Source organism: Schistosoma mansoni, chromosome 2, assembly GCF_000237925.1.
Source record: "Schistosoma mansoni strain Puerto Rico chromosome 2, complete genome".
Classification (NCBI taxonomy): Eukaryota; Metazoa; Platyhelminthes; class Trematoda; order Strigeidida; family Schistosomatidae; genus Schistosoma; species Schistosoma mansoni.
In genome coordinates this window covers 17307638-17335549 of record NC_031496.1, presented here as the reverse complement: position 1 = coordinate 17335549, position 27912 = coordinate 17307638, and the positions used below count along the sequence as shown (strand labels likewise).

The window sequence follows — 27912 nt, the reverse complement described above, 5'->3', positions numbered from 1 at the left end:
TATTGATCACATGTCAGAAATAAAAATTAGGACTTTCTTGTCTTTTGTTGAGTTTTAGTGGCATATCGATGTGACTCCGTTTTGGAAGAACAAATGAACATGACATGAAGATAAACCTTTCACTTAACTCCGTATACTACACCAAGGCTAACCCCGTTTGTCCAACGGCGGTAATAATAAGCTAAATACGGATTGAGTTTAATGGATTTATTTCAGGCACTCAGTTGTTCAGGCAGGTACTAAGAATGAGAATCGGGAAAGCGAGGTGGAGAATGTAAGTAATCCAACTCCATTTAAAAAAGCGTGACTCACTATTTAAAACCAGACAAAAATAAGCCATTAATAACTGTTGTATTCCATGACACTAAAAAACGAAGCATTCCACAGACATTCCATTTACGACGTTAGTTTTCATTTCATGTCAACTGGGTGTCTTGATTATCACTCATTTGGTAATAATTTGTTCTTATTGATTATCTCATTTATAACCTCGTCCCCTTCTTCGTATATTCAATATAGAAATACTAATCAGTCTTAATTATTACGTCAAATATATTATTTCTTCATCTAGTTTCTTATAATCATTTCAAAATAAACTTCGTTAATCGCAGTAATGACAATATTGACACAATAAATGTAGATCGTTTATTGGTTGATGAGAAGCCTGGAAATCTAATAATGAATTCTTATTATTCTATAAATCATATTTTTATTTAGAACAACATATATAAGTGAACAATATTGTTTTTAGAATAATAAGAATTCATTATTAGATTTCTAGGCTTCTATTTAACTAATCAACGATCAACAATTATTAAGCAAATATTGTCATTACTGCGATTTAAGAAGTTTATAATAAATTACTTAATCGAAATTAATAATAAGTGAAAAGTACAAATTGGTAGTGTGATGACAGGTGTACTAGTTGTGATAAGAATAATAAAAGGCTTGAATCAATGTTACATAACAGGGAAATAGGTCAATGATTAGAAAAATATAGACACTGAAATAACATTCATAAAAATTATAAGATTACGTAATCTTATAATTACTGTATATTAGAGTAAAGCCTGATGAGGATCTAATCGAAAACAATATTGTTCGCCTATATATATGTTGTTCTAATTCACAATATGGGATTTTTTCAAATATTTTTATTTCTATAATTCAATTTATTAACAGATCAAAATGTAAGAATATAAAATGATTTATACAGTTAAAATAGTTAAACAATTAATATCAAATTTAATTTAAACTAAAAATGTTCACTATATGAAAATGAACTCATTAATTAATGTTTATTAAGTAATTGAAATATACTTGAATAATTAAAAGAACTTACCTATAAAGAGTGTTGCTCTGGTTGTTAGAAGGTGCATCGACCTCGTGACTTCCGAAAAATTTCGGCTTTCATCTTGAGGCGTCATAATTATTCCTTCAACTCCCAGGGCAGGATTTAAATGGTCTGAATTATTTTTTTTCTGGTTAGCGTTTGTTTTAGCGATTTAGTTTGCTACGGGATGAGGTCGCTAACCCCATGCCCAACCCTCCTCCTTTACCCGGGCTTGGGACCGGTAGTAGCCCCTTGAGGAGCTACAGGCGGAGTTAAAAGAACTTACATTAAATTAAATATTAATTTTTTAATTGCACATAAATTTTAATAAAAACTTTCCAACTTTTTTTCTAATGAATCATTTATAAATGCGAAATAATTCATCTCATCTATAGAACATAAATTCTTTAAATAACTAATCAAAACAATTATTTGGATTCGTTTTTCACAATACGGATCAGTAATATTGAACACACGATTGACTAGACTAAGAAGGAAAATTACAATGATTAAGAAATCCAAAAAAAAATTGAAAATAATGATAAATTACAAAGTAAATTAGATTTCTAACAAATTAATCAACTTAATGTAAGATGTTTATTAATGAAAAATACGTCATAATTACTAGAAAATATACTTCTTATATTATAACTAAATTGAGGATGGAGTTGAATAAACTCAAATTCGTTAGAATTTAGATGAAAAGATAAATGAAGATTGATAGTTTATTTTATGAATTACTCAATATTTTCTATTTGACATATAACTTTTATAACTATAACATGTAATATCGGTTAGATTAATTGTTTTTAACTTGATTGTTTGCTTCATTTAACTAAAAGAATGATAATCAAAATTTAATGAGTGAGAAAGTTCATAATTGTTTAAGTGTTATTTTAAATGATCCAAAAACAAGAACTATTGTAAGTATATCACATTTTATAGCAGTGATGTGGTGTACTATCCATGAAGTTCTCATGCCTCATTAGTGAGTCTACTGGCTCTTCTATCAAAAGGACTGTCGTTTTTGAGGCACATAAATAAATCGTGTGACTATGTTTTCGTGGGGATATTGGTTGTTATATCCGGACGAAGAATAAGTGAATAGTAACTGATAGGGTCTGCTGGAAATTACCGTAAGCCAGAAAGACCAGTGAAAAGCAAGGAAGGCAAAGTAATCACCGACATTGAAGAACAACGAAACAGGTGGGTAGAACACTTCAAAGAACTCTTGAATCGACCAGCTCCACTAAACCCACCCAACATCGAAGCAGCACCCACGGACCTCACAATCGATGTTGGCCCACCAACAATTGAAGAGATCAGCATGGCCATTAGACAAACCAAGAGTGGCAAAGCAGCGGGACCAGACAACATCCCGGCAGAGGCACTGAAAGCAAATGTAGCAGCAACTGCCAAGATACTCCACATCCTCTTCAGTAAGATTTGGGATGAAGAACAAGTACCAATAGACTGGAAAAAAGGACTTCTGATCAAGATACCAAAGAAAGGCGATCTCAGCAAGTGCGACAACTACAGGGGCATCACTCTTCTCTCAATACCAGGAAAAGTCTTCAACAGAGTATTGTTAAACAGGATGAAGGATTCAGTGGACGTCCAACTTCGAGATCGACAAGCTGGATTTCGTAAGGATAGATCGTGCACAGATCAAATCGCAACTCTACGTATCATTGAGGAACAATCAATCGAATGGAATTCATCACTATACATCAACTTCATTGACTACGAGAAGGAATTAGATAGCGTGGACAGGACGACACTATGGAGGCTTCTTCGACACTACGGCGTGCCTGAGAAGATAGTCAATATCATACGGAACTCCTATGATGGACTAAACTGCCAAATCGTCCACGGAGGACAACTCACCGACTCGTTTGAAGTAAAGACCGGTGTTAGACAAGGTTGCTTACTCTCACCCTTTCTCTTTCTCCTGGTGATCGACTGGATCATGAAGACGTCAACATCTGGAGGAAAGCACGGGATACAGTGGACAGGCAGGATGCAGCCGGACGATTTAGACTTCGCAGATGGTCTGGCTCGTCTACCACACACATAACAACAAACGCAGGAGAAGACGACCAGTGTAGCAGCAGCCTCAGCAGCAGTAGGTCTCAATATAAACAAAGAGAAAAGCAAGACTCTCCGATACAATACAATATGCACCAATCCAATTACACTTGACGGAGAAGCTTTGGAAGATGTGGAAACCTTTACATATCTGGGCAGCATCATTGATGAACCCAGTGGATCAGATGCAGATGTGAGGGTGCGGATCGGCAAAGCAAGAGCAGCGTACCTACAACTGAAAAACATCTGGAGCTCAAAACACTTGTCAACCAACACCAAGGTTAGAATTTTCAATACGAATGTCAAGACAGTTCTCCTGTATGGGGCGGAGACATGGAAAACTACGAAAGCCATCATCCAGAATACATAAGTGTTTATTGATAGTTGTCTACACAAAATACTTCGGATCCGTTGGCCAGACACTATCAGCAACAAGTTACTGTGGGAGACAGCAAACCAGATTCCAGCGGAGGAAGAAATCAGGAAGAAGCGCTGGAAGTGGATTGGGCACACTTTGAAGAAATCACCTAATTGCGCCACTAGACAAGCCCTCACATGGAATCCTGAAGGTCAAAGGAGAAGAGGAAGACCGAAGAACACATTACGCCGAGAAATAGAGACAGACATGAGAAGAATGAACAAGAACTGGATAGAACTAGAAAAGAAGGCCCAGGACAGAGTGGGTTGGAGAAAGCTGGTCGGCGGCCTATGCTCCATTGGGAGTAACAGGCGTAAGTAAGTAAGTAAGTAACTGATAGGATCAATTTATGCATATATATATATATATCAAAATCACGTAGAACCTGATTTTGTTTATTTTCTTGTGAAATAATACTGCTGTAGGAAGTGTTATTTTGTACTAAATATGAAATATACACTACCAACATTTTGTTAAGTAGTTACTGTTACGACGGACTATTTGATCTGTATAGGTTCAGTCCCTGCACATATGCATTTGAATCTTCCATATATTTGATCTGTCGGTCATGATAGCCTCAAACAAAAAGTTTTAATTTAATTTCCCTATTACCGTAAGAACGACCACATAGTTAATTTTCTTTATCCCTTGAATATCTCGATTTATCTTTCTTGAAGAATTCTGTCAACAAATTAAGAGTTCAATTGTTTGATTTTGAACACAGCTTTTATCATCAGTTCACATATAATCTCTGCGAATAAACTTTTGTGGTTGTAAAATTTTGTAAAAGATTTTTTGCCTTGATTACATTTTAGAATTCCCTTGTTTTGTGAGGATTTTAAGAAACATTTATGATAGATTACCTATTGAGGTACAGTGAGTTTGGCAAGAAATTTTTTTAAGGCAAATGATAACGTCACACTAACGGATAGTATCACTTCTCAATCACAATATTTTATGTCTCATATCCATAGAAATTTGCATCCTTTATCTGACAGACTAACTAATGTAAGTTGTTTCTTATTTAAGTTCCCTTGATAGTTCTTTCAGTGAATTTTACAAAGTATTCAGTGAAATAATTTATCATGGAAGAATTACTAGTTGGAGAACGCAAATTTGTTTTTCCAAGAAATCAACAGAAATGATAACAGATATTACTATCATGTAGATCACATAGTGTTATCAAAATACTATAGTTTATTTAAGAAGCTATGATAAAATTTCGCAATCACAATCACGCTATTATTATTTTTGTCGAAGACTGAAAAACATAAAATACATTTTTTTGGACTCACATCAGTACAATTTTAGTTTCTTTTTTTGCTAAAAACTGGTGTAGAATTTCAAGGAAAAACTGGCAGATTTTTTTATTATTTATCGATTTAATTCAGCAAAAACTTATCAGTGAAAATTTGATTTCCAAAAACATAATTTATTGAACTTATACTGTTGTATTTATATTTATTTAAGGCATATAATAGTCGGTTAGAAAACAGAGTGGAATTATATCATCAATCATTCGGAAATATCAAATACCGAGAGGTTGTCTAATGAACGTGTAGCCAGTGAAAAATGGTGAAGTGAAGATAGTTTTGAAATAATTGTTCACTCGATGAATATAGATAAGAGAATGAGTGAGTGATTAAGATCTTGGTTGGATGAGGGATTAAACAAATAGCGTTTATACAAATATTTTAGGCTTGAATTGGTGGACTGTCAAAGACTTTTTAGTCAGTAAGTTTTTAAGATGTACCCTCTTTGAGTCAATGTTTTGAAGTTATGGATAGCCTCAGAAGATTATTCTAGCGAGACATCGTGATCAGAATTTAAAACTTCCGTGCTCTTTATGACAGACAGGTGAAATAGTTCGCGGACACACGTTCTAAATACGTGGTTTTGTGTTGAAGATACGACCTGTTCCTCAAGCAAACGTAAAATACATACTGATGTTACTCTAAGCGAAAACTCACCCCTGATAGTTCTAAGAATTGAAGGAGAGAGTGACCTATAAATATTTGATATTTACTACGAGCGGAACAACATTTCTAAACCCCAAATTAATAATAATCATGTGTTCACTAATGAACAACTTCGAGATGAGGTTACCAGAGTTATGATAAAAACCTATAACTGGTGGATTATAAACATGTTCAATATGACTTAAGCGATATAACAAGGACAAATGGTGGTCACGCAATATCTTAAACTGACTGAAGTTTGAGATTTAACCTAATAAATGCTTATCATAAGGCTTAAATGTCTTGGGTCCAAACCCTGGAGTTGTGAATGCATAAACTAACACTGTTTGACGGAAAAACTACCCAGTGCTTCCTCATTTTAAAATGTTGTCTTAATACATTCAATCTATTGTTGCTAGCGTAGAAACTACGATTACGAACAAAAAAATCCAATCGACTCATCAACAACTCTGCATCATATGTTAATTTTGTCACTTCCCTGAGTATTGCAGAAAAGGATAAAATAATTTCAAATAACATACCTGACAGTGATTCATTCCAATCACAACCAACATTCTGGTTCATATTCATCAATCAATCGTTTCTCTGGCAGTACTGTCTGTGTGTGCTGCTTCGATATCCGATGGATTCAATGGAGCTGGCCTATTCAAGAGTTCCTCAAAGTGTTCTACTCATCTGCTATTCTGTTCCTGAATCTCAATGGTTGGTTTGCCTTCTTTGTCCTTGTCCGGTCTTTCTAGTTTACCATGTTTCCCCACCAGTTTCTTCGTCATGTCATATAGTTGTTTCATATTTTCTTCTGTTGCAGCTTTTTCCGCTATCGTTGCTGGGTATTCCACATATTTCTGCTTGTCCATTTTAATGCTTTTCTTCACTTGCTTGTTTGTTTCTGTGTATTCAGAGTGTGCCCTGACTTTCTCTGTTCTTGTTCATCTGTTGTTAATTGCTCTCTTCTTGTTTTTCATTTCTTGAATCTTGTCCAGGGTTTCGATGGAGATCCATTTCCTAGGATGATGTTTGTTGCGGCCCAGAAGCTTCTAACATATTGAAGTTAGTGCTTCTTGATCTCCTTTCAACTGTCCTACATAGTATATTCTTCTTCGTTGAATATAGCTTGTAGGGCTTGGAGCCTGTTGTTGGGAGTTACCTTGAATTGGTTGACTTTGTCAGTATCTCGAAGGAAGGCTGTATTGAACCTTTGTAATGCTGTTTCTCCAGTCTTCCAGTGTTTCTTTAGATTTAGTTTCATCTTGGCAACCACCAGTTGGTGGTGATCTGAAGCTAGTTCAACTCGTCACTTTGTTCTCACGTCTATCATTACCTTCTGTTCCCTTTAGCAATGCAAATATGATCTATCTGGTTCTCAGTGGTGTGACCTAGTGAGACCCATGTAAGTTTGTGTATGAGCTTACGGGGGAATATAGTGCCACATATAACCATTTTGTTGAAAGCACATAAATTTGCGAATCTCCCACCATTTTTATCCCTTCCTTCTAGTCCATGTCATCTCATGATATCTTTAAACCTTGTTTTGTCCACTCCGAGTTAAGCGTCTAGGTCTCCCATCCGGATGGTCACGTCGTTTTCTGGGTGCTTCTCTAGGATAGACTGCAGCCTCTCATGAAACTGGTCTTTATCATCGTCGTTGCTATCATTGATGGGTTCATAGCACTGGATAACATCCATTGTGATTCCCTCATTCTTTGTTTTCAAGGTTGTCTTGATAATTGCGGATTCATGAGATTCCCATCTTATAGGTGGCTTTCGTGCTTCTGTGGACAGCATCAATGCAATTTCTTGTGTGTGCGAAGCATTTCCTTCTTCATTACCGGAGTACAACAACATAACCTGCGAATCCAATCCATTCTGTCCAGCTTACGATCAATTGGTTATAGTTATTCCGATAACCGCGAATGCTGGTAGATAGTGGCTGTAGCTGATTAATAGAAGTTTTTCATAACAGCATTTAAAACTCTTGTTTTAATTTTTTAGACTGTTCAACCGTTTTTTTAAATATTGCAAAGAGGGCCTTTCTATATGGCAATATGAAATGGCAGTTAGATTCCTAATGTCTACATATTTAATTGAATTATTTGTATAACTGTTCAAATGGCTTTCGATTTACGTTTACACTATTATGATAAAACGTTTCAGTGAAGAAAGAGTATTAGCAATATTTTGTTCATTTAAGTACAACACCTAAAGAAGAATAGTATAGACATCAAACTAGTACTCGAATGTGTAAACAATTGATTTTAATAGGAAGGTGGAAGCTCTTTGCACTTCACCTAGGTAAATAATGGCTAACAAACTCTGATTATCACATAAATGCTGAAAACGTTATTTCGTAATATTTATTCACTACGTACAACAGGAGGAAACTGTAACTTTCGGATATGAATGAAGAATCGCCAATTTGTAACGAAATTCATTCCCAATTCACTGCTATATCGCCACTTAAAGTTGAAGTAACGTGTTTTAAATGAATATAGCATTTATTACTAAATTTTAGTAGAAATATTCGATATGAGTGAGTGACAAATGTTTTTAAGGAAAGATACCGGTATCCAGTATTTCACAACTATCTTTAGTTTATTACTTGAACAACATGATCCACCCTGCTGATAATGATAACAATGATTAACATGCGGTCGACCAAGACATTTGAATAAAATTCTCTTCTATATGTAATATAAACAACGACTAGTCTTATAAGTTGATACAGCATTTTACCTCAGTCTGCTCATTTTGTATATTTTGTTTGTATATTTTTAAATATTTATTATTAGGTTCAGTTTTGCATCAGCGAAAGGATTCAGGACAATCTTTAGGATATCGGTGTGCAAAAGTGCAATTACGAATAAAATTCAGAGTGGTTTTCGCTTCTGTGAGTTTCGCACTATACTTAAAGCACTCACTGAGTCCCTTTTTTATACTGCTAATAGTTTAGACTATATAAATATATCGAGCATTCGTTATGGAATTAATTTTTCTGAAAATGACACAATTGCATGAGATCGAAAAAAGCTGGTAGTCCACTATTTTGAAATGTTGAGGTAGTAAAGACTTCAAAACAATGTTTACGGAACCTATTAATATGTTTCGGCTGACAAATATTGTGAATAACTGGATGAAAATCACATAAGCAGTACGATAATTAAATAGAAATCCCAGAAAGATCGGTACAAAATGTTATTGCTTTTTTCGTCCACTTATTTCTGTTTATTCTTTTTAAAAGTTAAATTAAATACCACAAAATTCATACTCAAATAAAGCACAGAAATGAGCAGTTTGGGAAGAGAGGATTGAGGGAGGGAGGATTAGATGAATCATTTGATTAAATATATGTGTAAGTGGAACAAAAACAAAAGAAAAGTGAAGCAATCATAAGTAATTTTGTGGAATATTTGAAACAAATAAATCAGAAACCCATAAATTAACCTTTTGCAAAACACATTTAACGTCTTAACATCAATAGTGCAAAAGGTGTAATAAATAAACTGACAGATGCTGCCATCGACACTGAGTTAGCCGTAGTACCGCTTGTGTGCAGAAAAATATGTTGTAGCAGACTGAATAAACCAGCCATGGCACTTGAAATACCATTCAATGTGCCGAAATAACGTATTGGGAAACCAGTCAATAAATAACTGACAAACGCACTAAACATTATTGATCGAACAATAACTAAACAGACAAATGCTGTATAAATGGCAACCGTGTTAGCAATAAACATCATTGCACTTAAAATAACAGCAAATATGCCCATTATTGTGAGTGCAGGCACTAAACCACAAATGTAATTATAATACATTTCTCTATTAGATACATTGAATTTGTTACTAATTAGCATATTTGCCACTTTATCACGAGAACGTCTCAAAGACAAATCAATAATTACTCCAGAAATAGGTGCTGCGAAAAAGCCGCACATTGAAAAAACTGAAGACACTTCTAATAGATGTTCAACTAGTTTTTCATCTGTTGGAAACAAATGAAATAGTTGTCTGTATAACTGACTTAAAAATATGGCAAAACGAAATAAGCCAAGAATAAGCCATAAATTAATCAATGCATATGAAGCTGAAAAGATGCATTTCCTCAGTGTTGGAAAACGTTCATCAATAACATTCGACAGTTCTTTGTCAACGTCAACTGATGATGATTCTTCCAGACAACTTTCCTTTGAATAAGAAAGAAACATAATCTATAAAATGTTGTTATTAGCTTGACAAAGGTAAAAACTAGAGAACAATTCGAAATAAATGAACGTAATCTAATTATAAACAACCGTAGAACTAGTCATTTAAGCGTTAATAAAGTCTCCAAGTAATCTGTGCATGACCCATAAATCACTTATTGTCAATAGTAACTAACGTAAGAAGAAATTGGTTCATCCACTATCATAAGTAACACAATGGTAACAAACTCCGTTTTGGTTTAGCCGTATTCTGATAAAATGAATTGCTTGACTCAAGAACAAAAGGTGAATGAAGATGCAAAACATGTCAGATTTTAACGTTTCTGTGTTATACATATTAAACATCATTTTAAAAAAGAAACATAGAGTCTTTTAAACCTTATTTTCCGTAGAACTGATTTGTACGTAGCCTAAGCACCATACTTTTGATATCCCATGCAAACGTAGTTCACGAAAACAGAATATTAGCATCTCACTTTGCGGTTCGGATTTGTGACAACATTGATTTCAGGTGACGCTGATATTTCAGTTGTTGAAATTTAATAACATCGTCATACGTATTGATTAAGCATTAATAAACTTTTACTTACTCGTGACTGAAAAACTGATTCCTTTACTTCCATTTTTGCGAATTTGGCCATATCTACTGACTTCATAGTGAAAATGAACATTGCCATAAACAAACCCATAATGAATGAACCTATTGATAATGATATAAATGACCACTGAAGTGAAAAATAGGGGTGATATTTCGATATAACATACGCTACAACTGTACTCGAATCAAAGGCTCCGGAAATAAGTGATATGCATATTCCACGAAAATGTGGGAACATTGAACTAATTTGATGATTACAAATTAGGCTGCATATACTACTTAGTGCAACCAGAATACCAGCAGTAAAGAAAAGTGGTGCCACTTTACCAGTTGTAAAAGCAAACATAAGAGTGCCAGCAGCATACATTAATGTTGAAGCCAATTTTAAAGGTCTCAATCCAACTCTATCCATAAATATTCCGGCCAACGTAATGAGGCACATTTGTGAAACAAACCATACGTTAAAGCTGATTCCAAACATATCTTCTTTGTACATACAACCAGATTGTGTGCAGTTGTAAGCGAATAAACCCAAGGATTTGTAAATACCAATTAGGGAATTAAATCCATAATGATATCCTCCAAAAAAGAATAAATCCAGAATACCAAGAATAAGTCCTACATGACGGCGTATACTGGACGGAAAACAGTTGTCAAGTTGTGCGCCTGAAAGAATTTTTCGAAAAGTTAGCTATATAACCAATATTGATGTAAGTTACGAAACTTTCTTTACATCAACTAACTTGATAATTCGTTTGAACGAGCAGTATAAAATATCCGTTGCGATTTATATTCAACTATTGAATATGTATTTCTGAATCTTTTATTCTCTTTCCAAATTTATTTCACTGGATTATACTGCTTTAATAACATCTTCAAACCCAAATCTTTCACATTAATGTAGGATTTGAATTGACAACTGAATCTCTGTGCTAATGGGGTATGGCAACTCGAACTGATGTACGTACGTACAAAGTTCTTCGTTGTAACTGACTAACTGAATGAATGAATATGTATTAAAATATCCAATTGGCCTAACATTAAGTAGGACATCTTACTTACTTACTTACTTACTTACTTACTTACTTACGCCTGTTACTCCCAATGGAGCATAGGCAGCCGACCAGCATTCTCCAACCTACTCTGTCCTGGGCCTTCCTTTCTAGTTCTATCTAGTTGTTGTCCATTCTTCTCATATCGGCTTCCATTTCTCGGCATAATGTGTTCATTGGTCTTCCTCTTCTTCTTTGGCCTTCAGGATTCCATGTAAGGGTTTGTCTTGTGATGCAGTTGGGTGACTTCCTCAATGTGTGTCCTATCCACTTCAGCGCTTCTTCCTGATTTCTTCCTCCGCTGGAATCTGATTTGTTGCCTCCCACAGTAGCTTGTTGCTGATAGTGTCTGGCCAACGGATCCGAAGTATTTTGTGTAGACAACTATCAATAAACACTTATGTATTCTGGATGATGGCTTTCGTAGTTTTCCATGTCTCCGCCCCATACAGGAGAACTGTCTTGACATTCGTATTGAAAATTCTGATCTTGGTGTTATATGAAGTAGAACATATAACATTTAAAAGAAAACTCAGGCTACTGCATGAAACTATAGGAACTAATTACTAACAACTAAATTCAGTCTTTGTGCAAAATGCATACTTTTTTATGATTGAATAGGATAAACAATATTTTAACAATGCCCTTAGTTACACGACAATGAGAATATAAGACAAAGGTTGTAACGACAAGTGAAGTTAAGAAGAATATTTATAAATAATTATCGTTGGCTTACGTTCTTTTCGCTGCATATTGCCAGCAACCACGATGTCTTTTTTGTTACTTGTACAGCGGTAGGTTGTAAACTTTTCATAAGTGCACAATAATAAATTGTGCGATTAATAAACATAATGATGTGTCAAAACAAGCAAAAACAGATAACTTGTTGAAATATCTAGAGAGCGGAAACAGGTAGCCCATATGTTAGAGTTGGCCGCCAATTTACCTCATAAAGTTAGATGATCAGACTGCTACATTCACCTATTTGTTCATGTAAATGGTTATCCTGATTATTCTAACTAAAGCTTTCATTAGTCGAATAATTAATAATCCGAAAATTTACCTAGTAACCGATTTTAACAAAGCTTGATTTTGAGTTATTTCTCCCGGTGTGCTCAGTCATCACTGGCAATAAATGCCAAACTCCAACAAGCAATGATTTCATGGATTGATGTAGCGTCATGTAGTAATAAGTGTCTTACATTATATTCTCCAGAGGGAAAGATGCAGCCAAATACTTCACTTGCAATTTTTAAATTAACCTAAAGTTTACCAGTCAAGAAGTAATATTTTGCATCTATCAGGTTAGAAACACGTTCTAAGCATGGAATTTCATCGACTGTATCCTAAAAATAATCTTCTGGCAGTTTCCTTAGTAAATGGAGCATATTGCTTGTTTATTCTAAATAAATTACAAAAACTTCGATTACGAGATGATCCCATGAGACATAGGATAACAAAAATGTACTACCTAGGATTCAGTGGGGTAGTTAAAAGTAGAAGAAAATACAACACCGTAAGCTAGCATAATCTAAAGCAGGCATCCAATTAGTATGAACAGCGATTAATAAAACATTGAGTATTGATTTTAGATTTGCAACAAGATTCTGATCTGTTCACTTTGTACAAGTGTAACCCTATGACATTCAATCAAGCAACTTTTACATTAATTATCTTGTTACTTCACAATTATTTCCCATATTTGCAAGATAAATATTCATTTGGCTTTAGTTCTTAGTAATCCCTATACTTTAAATATGACTTGGAAAGGTAGATATTCAAAAATATATTATTTAAAGATGGTTCGATTTTTCCGAGCAATTTTCCAATGCTTACATTAAAAAGATATTCAAAATGCTGAATGACATTATTATTCAACAGTTATTTGTTAATGTAGACAATATGTGCCGAGTTTTGACTAAAACCGGTGGCAATTTAGTTTTTTAAACATATGTTTACATCGAGAGTTTATATACGATTCTCCCAAACAGTATTTTGTTGAAACAAATTTGAGAAAACCCGTTTAACTACAATAACCCACTCGCTAGAACATTATACATTAATAAGCTCAGTAGAAGTGGTCTCAATGCTGATAAAGTAGCTTGATCAAAAAATACATAACAGGTGATGAACTTTCTCCCAGTGAGGACTACTTTTACTAAACATGAACGTTATACGATAATATTTTATTTTTACATAGCTTCGTAGCTCTTGAGGACATAACATTGGTTTCAGTAAACGTTGATGTTATTGATTTACCCACTTTACCTTGGAAACAAAGCATTTTTAAGACCGGTTTGTTTCAAACATTACGAGTTATGGCAGCACTATAGCCTGAAATCAGTTGCAAACTCATATGTTTGAGTTTCACAAGTATACTAACACCCTCTTTAATAATCGGGCGGAATGGAAAGTCTACTATTGCCTAAGACTATGAAACATCATTTTTCGTTCGCTCAGTTTTTTTGACAATGACAAAACCACATCAAAACACGCTCTCTTGCTGGTACATAATGATTCTCATAGTAGGTTGTTTTCAAGCCATCGTTTTGACTGGAAGCAACTTCACGATAACATCAATAATGATATTTTATAGAGCAAAACTATGGCAACTTATATATAAATACAAATGAATCAATCAGTCATATAAAATCATTTGTAATGCTTATCAGCAACTCATGACAACCGAAATTCTAACTAAAACCTAATTCAGCCAATCTTATCCGTAGATTGTCAGAAACACATGGATAATATATGATCGACTCATTTATATTGCAAAATATATTAAAATCCGAATCCCAACAGTCTAACTTTATACAAATATACTACTATACCATCTAGACTGTGCATATTGGTATTCGTCTTAACTGTGATTTTTTGATAGTTTCAAACGACAAACAATATCACTCTCACTCTATATATATAGTACTATGATTTCCATTGTTTCGGTTTCATCAATAACCAATTTTACAGCCTCCTTATGGAACAATAAAAATTAAAATGCAGTTCACAACTATATTCTGTGTACATCTACCTTTCATTTGTAAACAAACTGTTTTCAGATAAGTTTTCAATGTAACTCTTTGAGCCGGTGGAAAAGATTTAGAACTCAGATGGATAATTTTGACGAAGTTTTGTTCTCCAAGCATTTATCGTGACTTCAAGACTCTTCGTTAACTTTTTCTGACAACGCTATTTAACTATGTAAATGTTGCTAATTTTCTTCAGTCCTACTTACGGAAAAATGAATTTAGTTTGGATTTATTAAAAATTTATTTTTCACATAGTCGGAGTTGTGAAACACAATGCTTAGTGGCGGGTTAACTATTCGCATTCTAAATGAGCGGCTAGACAGGTCTTCCTTAGATAGGAGTTATATTCTGCGGATACGTCGGTTAAACTAAAACGGTAAGAAAAGTCACGGAAATCAGAATACTTTTGAATTTACTTATGGCTTGTAAAATGGACAGTAAACTTTCATGGTGATAAAAAGAAAACAATGAAGGTGGAAATTACTTTATCTATTTTGAGAATCTGTGGAAAGTGAATTTTTTGGAAGGACAGTGAAATCCCCCACATTATTCTAACTCTCTTTTCATAAATTTTTCGGATTTTTATCAATATTTTCTTTCTTTTTGCGAGCAACCATACACCATGAGGATTTTCGGACTTCATAAAATCAATGGTTTTCTGAATTCAGGAGACAATCTATCAGATTGTTGTTTTTCGCTTGGTCTACGGAAATTCCGGAACTTCCAACCGTGATGCGTTTGTCAATCAGACATCCATTGAAAACATACCTTTTTAAAGTATCTCGCTCCTGCTCTTAATTTCTCAGAGTTGCTTGCTAGCAGTAAATCTGTTGTAATGCAAGAGACTTAATATGACTTTTACCACATGGTAAAAATAACAAACATACCCAAAAATCTTTATTACAGAGATCCAAAGCCCTTAGTGGGCTGTCCATTACAGACTGCAGCGGGTTACAAAGTATCCGACTCCAAAGTCGATCAAATTTCAGTAACACTTCTACAGGTCTCTCAGGAATTGTGTAAGAAATTACATACTGGATAATATACTTCACAAACAACAGACTACATTTGTGATAGCAGAATCGAACTATTTCGTCCCCTCACTATAAATGGTGATTGTTAATAGCCTGTGTAATTTTAAAACCTTTCAACGCGTTAAAGTGCTCAAAGTTTATGAACTTAAATGGTAGAAGTAATTCGCAGGACTTAGTAAAGTTTAAATGAAAATTTCCAACGGTCGACATGAATTAATTCGCATAAATGAGGTTTATAAGTAAATTTCAGTATACTCACACAAACCCATCTTCAAGATCAAAATAATCGCTCTACCGCCTTTTCTCTCTCAAGGTAACGAAACTGGATCTCAAAAAGTTTCAGTATCCAATGTCTTTCTGACCAGTTCATGTAAAATGACTAATTTCTTCGCAATCGCTAAATATTGTTTTACTACACCTCTAGGTATTTGATTGCGTTCAGTGGGTGATAGTCTGATAATTCGATTCCCCTAATTCTAGTCAGTGTGATGGTTATTTGTGGATTTGTGTATCTTGTAGTTTGAGTAAGTGTGTTTTTCTCACGGCAGTAAGGTTTTTGGGTACCAACAGATATCATATTACCAGGCAGGAGGTTAGTTGGTTGAAATGTATAAACAACAAAGTGATAATTTTGTTGCTAATAAAGGACGATTTTTTTAGAATAAATAAAAAATATTTACTTAATTGTTAGTGCGTAGGAAGACAGAATCAAAATAATAAGGGGGGCATGGATATTATGATAAGGGAGATAGAAAGTAGTTTCTGGTATGCAGTGATGATAGCCGAGGTGAATCATGAAGTGTGAACCAGACACATATGGTCCAGGAGGGATATTATAAACGAAGGGTGACTACGTATTTATCGAGATTTATCGTGAGATTTATGTTTTAGACTTATCACTAGCTTAGTTTTCCGTCTGTGTACTTAGTCTAGGAGACATATCTTTTTTAAAGAGAGGAAATGCAACTACAGTGTAGACTTCAGGATGGGTGTGTGTGTACATTTGAAGCTGTGTTAGGAGGAAATCTTAAGTGACTGTGCTAGGTTGTCTTTGCATAGAATGGCTAGTTGTGTTTGCCATGGCTGCATCCCACTCCCATGGTTACATTTTGACTGACCCACCGCCTATTCTCCTATGAGCTATTCAAGCTCAAATGAATCATTTCAGCTTTTTATGAACTTCTAAATCTTTGCATTGTCTGCATAGGTCAGTGACACCAGCCTTATTTTATCCAACATGTCGCTAATAAAGATCAAGAACAGAAGTGGAATTAAAATTTCCCCTCATGAACTCTTGATGCTGAGACCCTCCATTTCCCAAGCACTGCATATACTTTCGTATAGAAAATTTGGTTCTTTAAGTGGTTTAGGAACCAGGGTAGACATTAGTCAGTGAGTATCTTTCTTGCAAACTTTGCTATAAGAAGTACGTGTGGTACTGTGCAAATAGCTATTTCGAAATCGAAGAACATTACATAGACCGGTATACTTCGGTCCCAGAAGATCATACAGCCTTATCGTGCCGTGAGTAGACTGGGCCCATAGAACCTCCCTTTCTCAAGTTCATGTTGAGTTTCGTAGAGGTTGATACTTTTATCAATGTATTCTCCCACTTGTTCACTGATCAGCCCAATCATTACGTTCGGCAGTGTTAGGAAAAATCCGACTGGTTTGCAATAGAGAACAAATCAGCTGCAATCTGAAGAGATAATTAGGGGAAGGCACTAGAAAGGAGTAGAGCATATATTGTGGAAATCACTAAACTGCGTTACGAGGCAGGTGCTAATTTGGAATCCTGAAAATAACAGGGAAATAGGAGATATTGAGAGACAAGACTATTATGTCAAATATGAAGATTTAGATTGATCCTTGAAGCTGGTTTGTTCTCTCCCACAGTAGGTTCTTGCTGAAGGTATCCGGTCTACAGATATTGAGTTTCAGTTCATTATTACCTATACCTTTTGATGATGGTCGTATTAGTTCGCCACGTTTCAACTCCGTACATTAGAACTGTATTGACGTTTGCATTGAAGATACTCACCTTGATGTTGGCCGATAATTGTTTTGAGTCCTATGCGTTATTCAGTTGTTGGAATACTGCCCTTGATTAGCCAATCCTCGCCTTTAAGTTTGCGTCCGATTATCCTCGTTCATTGAAGATGCTAACCAGGTGCGTGAGACTGTCTATCCCTTCCAGAGTTTCTCCATCAAGTGAGACTGCGTCGGTATTCTCCGTGTTGTATTTGAGGGTCTTGCCTTCCTCCTTGTGCATGTTAAGGCTTACTGATGCGTAGGCTGCTGCTACATTAGTTGTCTTCACCCGAGTTTGTTGATGTATGTGGGATAGAATGGCCAGGTCATCTGCGAAGTCCAGATCGTCTAGTTGATTCTGAGTAGTCCATTTTATTCCGCGCTTCCCTCCCAGATGTCGAGGTTTTTATAATCCAGTCAACCATCAGAAGAGAAAGATAGGGAGAGGGTAAGCAGCCTTGCCTGACCCCTGTTCTCACTTGGAATGCGTCTGTCAGCTGTCCTCCATGTGCTACACGATTCAAGCCCAAATCAAACGCCTATGCTTTCGATGCCACAAATAAGTGAAAATCTTTACGACCCTTTACTTATATTAACAGATTTTGCAGCAGCTTTGAAGATCCTTATCGTTTTTTGGATCTGCATCACTTTTAATGAGCGCTGAGGAGCGTGAGCGATCGGAAAACACATTATAAAGTCTTTGATTGGCGCATCTTCGACGTTTGACTGATAAAGTTAAGTTGGCACCATCTAGGCTCAGCCGGGATAGATTATGATTGACATATCAATCATTCAGGAGTTGGTTCATCCTAGGTCTTGATAAATATGTTTGTTCCCAAGCAGCAGAGTTATAGGGATCAGCAGCTCTTCTGTTGCCGGCCAGGAACTGGTTAACTTCAGTCCATTAGTTATAAAATTAGAATGGAGGTAAGTGTGGAGAAGACACGGATCAGGAGAAAATAAATGATTTAAGTGAACAAAGTGATAAACAAGAGGACTGTTGAGTCTACCTTTCAAGTGCTTTTCGAGTTGAGTGGTCATATTGTCTGTAAGGGCATTCTGGATATCACTAACTGATGGCGAAAAATTGTGTGAAGTTACACGCGTTTTTATTCTAAGGTGTCAAATCCACAGTGATTGTAGATCCTTCGATTACATTAGCCCACGTATCCTGATACAAGCCATCCTACCTACGTTTCTTCACTAATAGTTTACCTCAGTGTTATTTGGTTACTGACTCCGTGCATGCTTATAACTTGACGAATGTATACGTTTTATATTCTGTTTTCGACACACTTTGTCTTTGTTTATCTGATGTGGTTGTATGTACCTCATTTTTTGGATCATGTGGGAATGTTTCAGACCCGGCAGAAAATCAAAGGGCTTGAATGACGAACACTAACTGGGTAATCGAAACTTTAGTGAAACAGGTGTGATGTACAATCACAATATCAGAACTCGAATATGAATGTTATTCCAAAAGTTACAAAAATTGATAAGTACTGTTTGCGGAACCGCATATCATGAATAGATTAAGGGAAAGTACTTCCTCTAACACAACAATATGCGAGCGGTTTATTCAAATTTATGTACTTTTTAACCGAATTTTTCCTTAACTGTGGCTTAAGATGTTATCTTGGAAACTTTGGTTGATACGAACTCGTAAGAGTCAGGAAACCTAATAATCTAGTACCCTGTGATTCAGTACACGTTCATTTCGAATCCTTCCCTATGTACCGCGTTTTACAAGCTGATTTTTATTCAGAGGAAGAAACATGGTAGGAGCATGTGAACTCCACTTACTGCTTCTGAAGGCAACCACAAACATACATGCTGTGATTTTATATGTGAATCAAAGTCACCTCGACTGCTTGTTATATGCTTTGTGACGATTTACAACATGTAGTGATACAGCTTCTATACGTTCCTTTCAGCTTCATGAGGATACATCTGTATGCCTATTCATACCTATTAAGCTTGCGAACCACGAAATTATTTCAGTAATCTATCACAACCAAGTGTCCTATTAAGTACTGTTTACACAGACATTTAAACACTGATTTATCGACCGTACTGTCACAAATTTTATGCCACAATGCACTGAAATATCCTGACGTTATCACGGATATTCTGAGCATGACGACGCCACTTTCCGTAATATCTTTATGGCAGAGCATTCTCCAGTCAGTCAAGCCAGAAGTCAGGAGTGAAATAGTAGAAAGGTATAATTGAAAGACAGTATATATTTTGACAGGTACATGATCAAAAATGTTGTGAAAGATGCATAATAAGGCATATTCAACCAATTTCTGGTGCCAGTGCTTGACCGAGTGCAATTAGATACAGGTCAGGTACAGGAGGTTAACAACAGAACCAAAGACCCACAGAACTGTTTATCTTGATGATTCATTTACTACTATACAATCAAGTCCACGAGTTGTGTTGTTGTACTACTCACAGGACTGTTCGTAACTGGTGTGCTGTTGGACATGATGTCAAATTCGCTACAATTGTCAGACGGAATAAGTATTTTCAGCGTATCGAAAGGAAGGAATTGGCAGAGCACTTGGGGGCCGGAAGGGAAGAAATTTTAGACGGAAGAAAACCCAGATGGGTGCAAATTCACGATTGAAGTCAGTATGCATACTCTAGGTAAATACTCTGCAACATCTCGCAATAAACATACATTCCTATTACTTATCGTCGCTTTTTGTAAAGGTTTTGATATGACTGTTCGAAGTGAGGGCGAACGGACTGCAGTGCAGAAACGAAAAAGAAAAAACCTACTTTCCACGATAATAGGTCACTAGTAAGTCCCTGTTATAAATTACAGAATACTTCACTAAGCTTCCAAAAATAGTACTATAATTAACCCTGATGTGATGGCGAGATCAAGTATCTTTATTAGTAATATGATGAATTCAAAAGTGTCTGATTCAAGTATTAGACAGGCACATGCTTTGTGGAAGGTCGAAAAATTTAGACTCGGAATTTTGGAAGACAATTTTACACGAGTTCAGAACAAGAAGTTGACGACGATGGGCAAGAGCATTGAAAACGATATTAAAATCGGACTATAAGGACTCATGTGGGCAGTCGTATGATCTGAGACTAAAAGAAATATCATGCTAACAAGTGTTCGACGGCAATATTTAAAATGATGTTCTCTGACTGACATTCCGCTTTACGAGATCGGTGTACTCGCCCCATTCTCAGCCCTCCTTCTTTATCCCGGTTTTGGACAGAGAGCTGACCTACATGAGCTCCACTTACGCTAGATCCACTGACTGGACATCATTGGCAACAACATACAGTGGTAGAGATCAAGCTAATTTCTAGCTGAAGAGGAGATCAGAGAAACACGGTGGGAGGGAGAAAAGCGGATCTGGTCAACCTATCGATAAAATGATCGACGAATCTTCCTTTAGCAGATTTTTGAATATTTAGGTTTTGGAAGGGGACTCTGTCTTTGCGAAATTTACACACAAAATGCCAACAGTCGAAGAAATAAATTTCATAACCTGAGAGTGTTAGTGGACTAATAACTCCACTCATAATAACAAAAATGGCAATGTGCTTTTGATAGAGCAGGCACACTCTCTTTCAACAAGCATGGTGAGTAATTCTCAACATGGATTCGCATATGAAATACTTCTCAAATAGGGTTATGAAATGCAGAAAATCAGTGAAAATAAATCACAACTTATTCGTGCATAAGTGCAAGCACTTAGTAATTACGTCTATGTGATCGCACTGTAGTGTGCTTTATAACGTGATCTGTTCGAAAATGGCAACACGTCCAGTTTAATGGCCTTGGCTAACACATACCGCATCCAAACTTGTCATCGGACATTATAATTAGTGCTACTTAAAATTTATACAATGCAACCGTTCGTTTAAATTTGTGGTTATTTGTGGTATTTGTTGAAAGGTGCTTGATACGATCTATGACGATTTTGTGTCAGGGAATAATGAGCTATGGGGTAAAAGTAACTCGTACCTGAGAATTCGTCTCCATGTGCCAGACTTGGGTTATTGGGCGATATCCTCTATTAAATCCGGAATATCATTTGATAGTTAGTTCCTTATGACTGTCATGGAGTATGCTTTGATAATAACGATGGAAGTAATACATTTTTGACAAAACAGGAACGAAATACCAATAATTTACAACGTAAGTTTACATATACGATACCAATCAAGGAATGCAGCATTATCTAAATCCTGATGCTTTGGTTCAAACCAAAGAACCTCTTTGTCTGAACTATAAAAACACTCACGGACCCGAGAACAGTACCTTTTTAGACGTTCTCTCACCATCAACCAATAGTAATAAGGCTGTCTTGCTATTCAGGTCAAGATCTTGTGTAAAATGTGCACGAAAACGATCACTTGATATTAACGCCAAAATTGATTCTCAAATTAAGTAAACAGGATCACGCTCCTGCTGTCAGTAAGACTAGCAAGCAGGAGGGAAATAGGAAAAAAAGGTATTCAAAAGCCTCAGACTACAGTTGAGAAGTAACGCAAAATCGATAATTATTAGTAACTCATTCTCAATAACCGTAATTTTCTTGAGTCATGCCAATCTACTAGAAAGACCAAATTACTACAAATGTCGTGGTGTTTACTTCATTAAACTTGTTTACTTATTGTGATTGGGGCTCTATAACGGAGGCTTAGCTGCCGATTCAGGACAACAAAATGCTGAATTAAAACTGAAGCGAACAGTGTGAATGATAGCGTGTCATGTGGATGCTGTGTTAAAAAGACGAGACATTAGTATTATTTGAGGAAAACGTCATATGATTCGTAGAATAAACGAACGTTTACATATGCTTGTTATTTAATGTTGCTGATTTCCAGGTATCTGTTTAACGCACTTTATTGTAGAGGAACTCTTCATCGGAAGTACGAGCTAAGGCGTAATTCGGAGTCACGTTGTGGAAAGGTAATTTAGATGTATTACGATGATGTATTCAAATTCGCTATGTATAAAGTTCTGAGAATCGCTTCTTCTAATTTTACTACTCTCACAAACTTGACAGGGTAATTAATGACATTTGGTCCAGATTTCGTTGACTGAAGTTGATTGTAATTATCGAAATTCCATCTCTTGGTTTGAATTCAGAACTAACGAACCAAAAATTTTCGATTGAGCCGGACTACGTTTCTCAGTATAGCATAAAGAGCGTTTGAATGACTAGCGTTCAAGTATTTCAAAACATAAAATCCGTCGTTCATTTAAATGTTTCTAGTTTACAAAAGAGAATAAATTATGTCAAAAGTTCAAAATATCTCAAATGATACAGCCTAAGATTTACAGTCAAGGGTTTCTTCTGAACAAACTAAAGTGCCGGAAAACGAAAGCAATGGTTAATAAACTGGGAATCAATAAGAGTGTTCCCAACAAGACGGGATATGGTATCTACCTGCAGGGATTCCGGCGACCTTTACAAGCGGACATTCAGAGGTTAACAATCATCAGCCGTACAACGTCATTGCCTTCAGTCTAGTCAAATACGACCCTATTGTCAATAGCTCGGCAGCATGCAATAATAAAGTTAGATAATAAGAGGTGATTCTCTAACAAAAGTAAAATAATAGAAGCTCAGACAAGAGAGACTGAAGAACATAGAGTGTAATCAAAAGATACCTGAATAAAATTTAGGATGCGAGACTGAGAGAAGAAACAAATAAATGACAATACTGTTCAAATAAATGCCTTCGAGGGATTTTCAATGTGTTCTTTTGGTTATGCTGTATTTAGACTAACCTAATGTGATTTCTTAGTTTATAATCGGGAAAGTTCGTGGAGCATTATATTGGGCTTGATGAGTGTAGGAACTGGTTTACGAGCTCACAGTAAAATTTAGAATTACGCCAAACTCTACTTTCCATAGGAGTCGTGACCTTACTGTATCACATTGTGCCAAATATCTTCGTTCACTATTTATTCCTAAGGTCTTGCTTATTAAGTATGACCGTATTCCCTTGATTCGCCACTTGTCTCTTATATGAAGGCTACTTGGTGAAAACGGACAATATTCATGCAATGGGCGGACACATACTTTCTATACTATTAGCCTCGACCCGAGCTCGTGAAAATTATGAATTCCACAACCTATAAGTTTTCGTGCTTTTGAGCTGATCGGCATTATTGGTTCCGGTAGTTTAGGTCATTTGAGTATCTTAAGCCAAGCTTCAAGAAAGTATTGTATTCTGATATTATTATACCATCGACTTCAAAATGAAGTCCTGGATCACAGAACTAGATACTAACTCAACTGCATTTGTTAGTACTAAAATGATATCGTTATCTTCAACACCGTAATGCAAACTTTCTTAATTTTGCCGCATACAGTTAGCTGTATTACATACTTTTTCTTTGCTACATGAGTAGGCTACCTCCACGTCATCAGCGTACACGTAATTGTTCCTCATATATACGTGGCGTCATAGTAGATTACGTCACCGTGGATGATAAATAAAATATTCTTCGTTTACTCATTTGTTTACGGGAAACAAGTTGTTGAAAAGGGCGGTGTTCGAAATCTGATATTGATACACTGTGTGCTACGCGCTAACCCCCAACTGACTACTTGAGCGAGAACACAAGAGTGAGCGAGAGAGTGCACTGGACTACGGAATAATATGTACAAATACTCATTTATATATACAACTCTTATCATTAGAAAATTGACCCATTTCTTAGACGGTGAGATGTGCCTGTCTTCTAGGTCACCTCCCATTGCCATTGATTTGATTTTTTGTTAGACTACCTCTGATTGGCTCTCCATATCACCTCGTTTTCCTGAAAAATAAGTCTTGCTACTTGTGTTTAGCCGAAAGCGTTTAGAGAATTCTTTTCTTCCTAATGATTTTCTGGCGGTCTGGCCATTAATTCTTCCACACTGATCCTGGTGCTCCAAACTGACCGTGTCTGATAAATAATCTGGTTGCAAGTCCTACCTAGAAGGGTCTCTACCTGAATTCAACCATCTATCATGGATTTGGTTTACATGTCTCATCAGGCCTTTATTTGGGACATCAATTTCGTACATCAGGTCACCGACTCTTCTTACGATGACACCCGCTACCCATGTAAGCCCCTTATGTCGGAAGTTTCTTATGTACACTGGTAACCCATTGGGAACTCGACGGTCAATTCTCCTCGTCTTGGTTTTATAATCTCTTCTTCTCTGTAGATCCATGCTATCAAACGCATCCATTTCTCTTGGTTACAGCGATGTATTCATCTCGGGGCGAAACCTAACCTGTCGTCACAATTTGGCGGCTTTGTGCTTCCTCAGTATTTTGACACCACCTTCATTTAAACAGTTCTTTATCCATTCATCAACATATTTACGCTCGTTTTCAATAGCCTATTAGAACACAGGGAATTCTGAAAATGGTTCGAAAGTTTATTCATGTATGTAATTGATAAACCCACATAAACGACATTATCCCCCGCTTCTGGCTTGGGAAGATTTGTTGGAATTACCCTATTAAGTTGTTGAGAGTGCTGGAGCTCTGTCAAAATATTTTAGTGGGTCATTTTCTGCAGATGATATTAATTGATTAACAATTAATTGTAACAAGTGCATTCTGTCTATGGATTCTCTTATTACTGAGAATAGAGTTGTCTTACGACCGGAATTACGGGAGCTCTGACGTACGTAATTGCTGAACCCCTGACAATAATGTTTAATATTGTCTTCGAAGTGGTCAAAACTCCTAGGAGACTGAAAAGATGTAAAAATGCCACAATTATTCGGAGTTTGACAACACCTTGACCAGTTACATCGTTTATAATCGAAGTATGCCATCCGATTAAAATCAAAAGTCAGAAGCAAAGAGGTTGGAAGATATATTTGATAGGCTATAGATGTATAGAGGAGTGGATAGTCTAAACTGACTAGATACTGTAGGAGATGTGTAGTATGACATACCAACTAGCGATCCGATACGAATGCTTGACCGAGCGCCTTGAGCTAGCTGAGTCCAGTAAAATTAATGCGGTCAGCATGGGATGTCAAGCACCTACATAACCATCAATTTTGGGGTCTTATCGACCGCTACAAATGTGATTACTAGCCCAGTTTATGGACAGGATGCAAAGATTTGTTCAGCAGTTATCCGCTCAGTCTAAACAGTATAGCCATCGAACTAATTGTAAAAATTTTTCTGAAAGCTGTTCTAAACTATTTGGAAGAGAATGACCTCTCAGCCAAGGAACAATACGGTCGTAGGCAAGGTCATTCACAATTGGGAGATCTCATTGTCGGAAAAGACTAGGTTTGGGTGAAGGATAGTAACATTTCTATAGATATAAGTTTTATAGATCTATGTAAAGCCTCCAACAAAGTTTCTTACTGGGGAACTAAAATTGAAAAATGTTAAAACGCGTTATTGAAGTGTAAGTTGTATAAGTAACTTCCTCAAGGGCAAGTGGCAACAGATACGGGTGGACGAGACTTTATCGACAACGGGATCTGTGAGGAGAGTTTTTCGATATCTGATACTTAGAATTAATTTATCTTGTCTCTCCCTTCTATCTAAGACCTGTCATCTGAGGGTACTTTCTAAGAAAGTCTGACAGTTCGAAGACCGGGATCCAATCGTTTGAGTCTGGAGTTTCGTTCTTTACACCAAGTGAATTACTAGAATTCGATGCCACAACACGTAATATCAGCACCTTCTGTTGACACATTCAAAGGGCGAATGCATCTTCACAGTGCTGCAGATTGCAAGGGCCAAGATAGGTCGGTCGACCTTTTATCCTATTTACTGTTGACTGAAACTGGACGATATCTTACCCGAAGGGTTGTGTATTCTTGATATGAATAAAAGAATAATGGGTATGGATACTACCAGATAGGTCAAGCTATGTGAACGACTGTTAAACTTGTGTCGGTAATCTTTGACCTCATTGATATTGAAAAGGGTTCAACGTCCAGTGATTATTTATATAATGCGGAAAATGCTTAGTTTGTTGAATGATCCATGTATGGGGTGTCTCACTCACCTTACAGTGTGATTCTCCAGGACAATTGAAGTCAGATAGCTAAAATACCATCGCTAGATGCTATTAAAGTCCTGAAACTATACTGTGACAACAGGAAGAGAGTGCAATAACTGCTGGCATGCAGTAGCTCTACACAGAGATTTCGGATATTGAAGTCTTTGCGCGTATTATAAAGTATGTTGCTAAGGTGGTCCTTCGTGAATTATTTGGTAAACGTGAAATATACAGCCGAGAGACTGTGAGGTCTCCACTTGTTTTAGGCAATATTCAAAAATCAAAGACACCTGAATAACTTTCTATTCTGGCGACTATGTATATGATATGGAACTCATTATCCTGACATTAAAATGGTCAGCTTGTGGTGAGAATCCTAGATGTAACTGCTAATCTTAATTATGAAAATTTAACCCCAGCCGTGTATTAACGTTTGGGCCATAAACGTAAGGCATGATTTTCGTTCCTTATCGGTTCGGCTGTGTGTTTTACGTTTATCAATAATTTGTTGACTGTCATTGTTGTCGATGATTTATGCTACAATATACAGGTAAACGTTTGCATAATACTTCGAAAGACCATTTTAAAATGTTCGACCAGATTAATTGTAGTTTCACTCTACACTTTTGTTTTTGCTGACATTACATAACCACTCTTCATTAGTAACGATAGGTCTATCAACCTGTATTAATCCTTACAATTTGTGACACTGTGGAGGTCCAATCTCGTCTTGAATGTATCGACAGAAAGTTCTTGTTTTACGTATTCTTGTAGAAGGTTCCAGTAATTCATCACTCGATGCGAGAAACGGGATTCCAGACTCAAACGATTTGATCTCGGTTTTTGGACTTTGGATGTTCTTACAGGTGATCAGCCCTAGATGAAAGGAAAAGATAAGACATACTAGTGCCAAGGTCATCGTTCAGTATGCTAAAAGCCAATACTAGATCACCCCGTAATCCGCGACAAGATAACAAAAGTTGAGGTATCTTTGTCTTCATAGGATAGGCCAGAAGAATCTTTTACCATTTCGGTCCACCGTCGTTGGACTCGTCCTAGCATATCCACCTCATACTTAATTTAAAGACTCACTTCTTGAATCTCATATTTCAAGTGCGGCCTCA

The 27912-nt window shown here is 36.2% G+C and overlaps 1 protein-coding gene across 1 annotated transcript; it reads right to left on the bottom strand.

The window, feature by feature from the left end:
• Positions 1–9090: 9090 nt before the first annotated feature.
• On the bottom strand, positions 9091–16019 carry Smp_169050 (hypothetical protein). The gene is made up of 3 exons (XM_018795917.1): positions 15995–16019; positions 10610–11283; positions 9091–10001 (listed from the first exon to the last, which is right to left on the bottom strand). Exons 1-3 carry the CDS (start codon positions 16002–16004, stop codon positions 9276–9278), a joined length of 1410 nt encoding a protein of 469 aa, XP_018650182.1. The 5' UTR covers positions 16005–16019; the 3' UTR covers positions 9091–9275.
• Positions 16020–27912: the final 11893 nt, after the last annotated feature.